At 41.9% G+C, this 6,086-nt stretch overlaps 1 protein-coding gene across 1 annotated transcript in view; it reads right to left on the bottom strand.

The window, feature by feature from the left end:
* TRMT2B (tRNA methyltransferase 2 homolog B (S. cerevisiae)) overlaps nt 1–6,086 on the bottom strand; it is a gene marked incomplete at its 5' end in the record, with an annotated part of 31,479 nt that overhangs the window by 3,003 nt on the left and 22,390 nt on the right. Inside the window, 2 exon segments of the mRNA XM_010832817.1 lie at nt 45–182; nt 1,754–1,893. Coding sequence (XP_010831119.1) covers nt 45–182; nt 1,754–1,893 — 278 coding nt within the window.

The raw sequence follows: 6,086 nt of genomic DNA, 5'->3' as shown, positions 1-6,086 counted from the left end.
AAGCCATCAGCCTCTGGCTTGCTGTGGGGCTATCCCAGGTTTACCTTTCCTGGAGGTAAAGTGATGTTAAGTCACAGACTGCTCCTGGCCCTTTGGTGAAAAACTCCTTTACAGCTTCCTTCTGAACAGAGAGCTCCTCCTGAACAGAGAGCTCCTCATGCCCAGAGCACAAAATCAGGAGTCAAGCAAAAACTCATCTCTGATAATTTTCTCTTCAAGCTCTATGGTAATCAGCCCTGCAGCAGTCAGACAAGAAGGTACATTTCTCAAATCCTATTATAAATAACACTTAACATAAAGCAATGTTCTGTAGAACCAAAAAAAATGTTACTTTCACATTTCAGCAGAAGCATTGCTTTGCTTATTGGGTTTTGACAAATCCTAAAGTGCCATAGACATGGCACTTTCTCTGGTTTGAGCATCTTTAATAATTCTCTAAAGAAACTGTGACACTTATTCTTGTTGTAACCAAGGAGCTAAACTAAGCTTTTGTTCCATTTCAAGTAAACAATGACCTTTCAATTCGCTTCATACTTCTCTGTTTCAAATATCCCACCCACCCATCCAAATGCCACCTCAGAAGACATGCTTCCTAGGAGAAAGGAAAGAAAGGGCATGGAAGAGAATGACCATGGTAACTAAATCCTTTCTTCGAGTCCCAAATGTTTTAAAATTCTTGTTATCTCTACAGAGAGCCCTATCCATTAGCTTGACACAAGGACATATGAAAATAAACAATGTTTGAGCTATAGAGTAAAAGGCCAGGAATCAATGATGTAGGTTCAAGCCTTAGCCTTGCTATTCTGTTGTTGTTGTTGTTAGTATCTTAAGTCGTGTCTGAATCTGCAACCCCATGGACTGCAACATGCCAGCCTTCCCTGTTCTTCACCATCTCCCAGAGCTTGCTCTAACTCATGTCCATTGATTCGATGATGCTATCCAACCATCTCATCCTCTGTCACCCCCTTCTCCTCCTGCCCTCAATCTTTCCCAGTATGAGGGTCTTTTACAATGAGTCGGCTCTTGGCATTTATTTACTGGCCTTGGGTACCTCTATGCCACCCTCTCCTTCTCTAGTCTACTTCACAAATTACTTGAGATGATCACATAAGAATGTTTTAATGTTGGAATGTTTGAAAGTTCTAAGTGTATTACAAATGTAAAAGTATTATGTGGATTATGAAATTCTGACCATATTCTGAAAAAAAAGTGAAAGTATTAGTCTCTCAGTCATGTCTGACTCTTTGCGATCCCCTTGGACTGTAGCCCTCCAGGCTCCTCTGTCCATGGAATTCTCCAGGCAAGAATATTGGAGTGCATTGCCATTTCCTTCTCCAGAGGATCTTCTAGACTTAGGGATCAAACCCAGGTCTCCTGTATTGCAGGTGGATTCTTTACCATCTGAGCCACTGGAGCTCTATATTCTAGTCTCTATTAAATTGGCTTTTTGAATTTGGTAGAGCACCTAATAACTTCCATGGGCAAAGTTCTTGGGAAAAACCTTAAGAGTCCTTCCGTGATAACTAACTTGGTAACGGAGCCTGTCCCTTTGGTTTGATTATGCCAGCAGCATGGTTAAGAGAATCCTGGCCATCTCCTCCTCATCACCATCCCTAACCCTTCTAACGCATACAAACATTCCATGGATGCTTTGTATCTGCTATTTACCCTGAAACCTCTCAACACCAACTAAAGCATACTGATAGTAAGGATTACTATAGAAGCTGCCCCTTGTCATTCCTTGAGTCTCTACGTTAATTCCTGGGGATGAAAAATGATGATGGCCATTGTGTGCCCTTGGCTATTGGTGCAGACTATGAGCTCACACCAGTACCCACCTTCATGAAACAGAAGGCAGGGCTCCAATGGGGACTGTCAAAGGAGTACTTCATAGTATTGGAAGAAAACAGTATTATTACATAGGCAAAACTAACAAAGTTTGACAGCTGATTACTCATACTGAGTGACTGCTATGGGCTAAAATACATCCCTCCCCTCTAATTCAAATGTTGAACCCTCAGTACCTCAGAATGTGACTAGATTTAAAGATGAGGTCTTTCAAGAGATGATTAAGTTAAAATGAGGCCATTAGGGTGTCTGAACCCTGGTGGTTTCAGTCGGCAAGGCTGCCACCCAAGTGGGCCCACCACACCAGTGGGCCTGGAGGACAGTATTAACCCAAAGAGGATTATTTTGAGCCTTAAAATGGAATTTTCCTGCTAGGCTTCAAATTTGCTTGGGACCTGTGACCCCTTTCTTGTTTCCAATTTGTTCCTTTTGGAATGGGAATGACTATCCTCTGCTTCCCATACTTGGGAAGCAGTTAACTTGTTCCATTTCACAGGTTCACAGCTAAAGAGAAATTTTGTCTTAGGATGAATTATGTGTGTGTGTGCTCACTTAGTCATGTCCAACTCTTTGTGACCACATGGACTGCAGCCTGCCAGGCTCCTCTGTCCATGGAATTTTCCAGGCAAGAAAACTGGACAGGGTTGTTATTTCTTACTCCAGGGCATCTTCCCGACCCAGGGATCAAATCCCCATCTCCTGCATTGCAGGCAGATTCTTTACCACTATGCCAGCTGAAGCCCAATGTGGGTGAGGGCTTCCTGGGCTGCACATGCATGCTCAGTTGCTCAGTTGTGTCCAACTTTTTGCGACCCCATGGACTATAGCCTGTCAGGCTCCTCTGTCTAGCCACCTGGGAAGCCCAGGATGACTTATACCTTGATTGGTATCTCTCATACATACTTCATTTAGATAAGATTTAGGACTTAAGAATTGATGCTGGAATGGGTTAAGAATTTTGGGCTGCTGGGATGGGCATGATTGTATTTGCATATGAGAAGAACATGAATTTTGAGGATCCAGAGGATACAGTATTATGAGCTAAACTGACGTGATTAAGTTAAAATGAGGCAATTAGGGTGGGCCCTAATCTAATCTGACTGTTATCTCCATACAAAAAGGAAATTTGGATACACAGAGACATTGGGCATGCACATGTGCACAGAGGAAAGACCACATGAGAACACAGCAGAAAGGCAGCCATCTGAAAGCCAAGGAAAGAGGCCTCCAAAGAAACCAAACCTGCTGACACATTGATCTTGGGACTTCCAGCCTCCAGAACTATGAGAAAACAAGTTTATGTTGTTTGAGCCACCCAGTCTGTGCAGTATTTTGTTATGGCGCCCCTAGCAAACTAATGCAGTGATATAAGAAATATGATCCCTGCCTATGACCTTACAAAGGGATCCTACCCATTGTAGCTCAAACAGTATGCTCCATGAAGACACAGAATTGTACCCAGAGTCTAGCATACAACAGGTGCTCAATAATTATTATTGAGAGAAGGTATGAAAGAACAGGAAAGGTATTTGTATGTAGAATTTGTATGTAGAATGTAGTTTATTGTATGCATAATGTGGCAAACAATAATCTTCCATTTCTGTGAATTCCTCCTAGCAGCAATTCCTAATATACTACTAAGCTGCTATAATTCCATTTTTATTATAACCTCCTAATGTAAGCCCACTGTTTCTGTATTTCTTCATGCAACCAGGTGCCAACTATACCACAGCTTAGTCAGATCCTTCATGTTGTCCTGGTAAACAAAGGTCAAAAGCAGTCCTGATTGAGTTGCTGAGATACCAAAAATCCTTAAAGCCAACCTTCAAACAAAAGCCAGTTGCTATGACAACAGGACACATTATCTGATTTACTAGGTCCTCTTGTTTTCATAATCCATGTGTTTGGGGTCCACTCTGTTTTCAAACAAACCCAAAATTGTGCATGGAAAGGAGAGTTACACCAGAAACCAGTACTGCCTGAAAGGGTAAAAATCAATTAAGGGTGCACTTGATTACTTTTGCTATAATTTCATATAAATGTGACATAAGATGCTTAACTATACTGAACATATTTTCCCAAATTTTGAAGTTGGTGATTTAAAGAAAGACTGGTTCGGGGACTTCCCTGGTAGTCTCATGGTTAAGAATTCACCTTCCAATTAAGGGGACATGGGTTCAATCCCTGGTCGGGGAACTAGTGTCCCACATGCCACATGGCAACTAAGCCCAAGTGCCCCAACTACTGAGCCTGCATGATGCAATGAAGAGCCCATGAATTGCAACTAAGATCCAATGCAGCCAAAAAGTAAATATTCTTTAAATTGTTAAAAAAAAAAATTAAAAGACTGGTTCAACTTCTGTTTACTTGCTGGTTGGAAATTAATGTTTTCTGGAGGCAAAATTCAAATGTCATTGAGGTCCTAGAAGGATGGGAACTGAAAAACTGAATCTGACCTGGAAGATAATGGGTAAGTAAATATGAAATACAGCTTCTCCACTGTATGAGCCAAGGCCTTGGTTTGTTTATTTACAAAATAGAGGCTGAAACTCTTATTCTTACATGGGAATGCCAAGTTTCATATTACAATATACAGTTGACCCTTGAACAACATGGGTTTGAACTATGTGAGCCCACTTACATGTGGATTTTTTCAGTAAAGAAGTACTACACTATCTGTGATTATTTTAATCTGGGGTTAGTGGAACTCGAGATCTGGAACCAGATATGGGAAAACCAAGGATATGGAGGGCTGACTATAAAGTTATAGGTGGATTTTCAACTGCAGAATGTCAGTGCCCAATCCCTGTGTTGTTCAAGGGTCAACTGCATAAATACATCAAATCAACACACTGTACATCCTAAACTTATGCAATGCTGCATGTCAATTATACCTGAATAAAGTAATTTTTTAAGAGTGAAAGGGCCTTTTAGTTAAAATAACAGACTATTCCTCTTAAAAATCCCACTAAAATGAAACAGAGGAATAAAAAACATAAACTTCTTTAAACTCATTGCTTCACCAATTCTCCCTTCTTTCTCTCCTACGTCATTTTCATCCCTCACTAAGGGATGATTCCCATCAATATACAAGCATGCCTTTCTTACTCTCCTACCTTTAAAAAGAAAAGTAACCTTCTCGACCCCACTTTCCCCACCAGCCACTGTTCCATCTCTATGTTCCTCTTTGTATCAAAACTCTCAAAAGAATTGTCTATACTCACTGCCTCCCATTCCTCACTTTCTGTTCACCCACTTGAATCAGGTCCCCACTACTCCACCAAAACAGCTTCTGCTGTAGTCACCAATGGCCCCTATGGTTAATTTGCAGTCCTCATCTTGAGCCAGCAACTTCCAATAGCTCAGAATAAAAGCCAAAGTCCCCACAACGACCTCTAAGGTACTACATGTTCTGGCCCATATTAATCATCTTACCTCATCTCCTGTTCCTCTTCTGGGTGTACTTTCAGTTCCTCCAGAAAGCATGCCACACTCCTACCTTAGGGCTTTTGCCATGGCTGTTCTCTTTGCATAGAATGGTCTTCCCTCACCTCCACACGGCGGATACCCTCATTTTCTTTAAGTCTTAATTCCAAAGCTTCCCAACCTTGGCATTATTGTCAACTCCTTGCATTGCAGGATGTTTAAGAGCATCCTTGGGCTCTACTAACTAGACAGATACCAGCAGCACTGCACAACTACCCCCCAGTGGTGACAGCCAAAAATTTCTCTAACACTGCTAAATGTCTCCTATGAAAAAATAAAAGATGGTAAAGAATCTGCCTACAACTTGGGAGACCCGGATTTGATTCCTGGGTCAGGAAGGTCCCCTGGAGAAGGAAAGGGCTACCCATTTTAGGCAACTAACACACCCACAGAAAACTAGTCAATCTAATCACACTAGGACCACAGCCTTATCTAACTCAACGAAACTAAGCCATGCCCGAGGGGCAACCCAAGACGGGCGGGTCATGGTGGAGAGGGCTGACAGAATGTGGTCCACTGGAGAAGGGAATGGCAAACCACTTAAGTATTCTTGCCTTGAGAACCCCATGAACAGTATGAAAAGGCAAAATGATAGGATACTGAAAGAGGAACTCCCCAGGTCAGTAGGTGCCCAATATGCTACCAGAAATCAGTGGAGAAATAACTCCAGAAAGAATGAAGGAATGGAGCCAAAGCAAAAACAGTATCCAGCTGTGGATGTGACTGGTGATAGAAGCAAGGTCTGATGCTGT

This window comes from Bison bison, unplaced genomic scaffold (assembly GCF_000754665.1).
Source record: "Bison bison bison isolate TAMUID 2011002044 unplaced genomic scaffold, Bison_UMD1.0 scf7180017835053, whole genome shotgun sequence".
NCBI lineage: Eukaryota > Metazoa > Chordata > Mammalia > Artiodactyla > Bovidae > Bison > Bison bison.
Note: the sequence above shows the minus strand (reverse complement) of the source record. Positions and strands in the feature narration are given on the sequence as shown.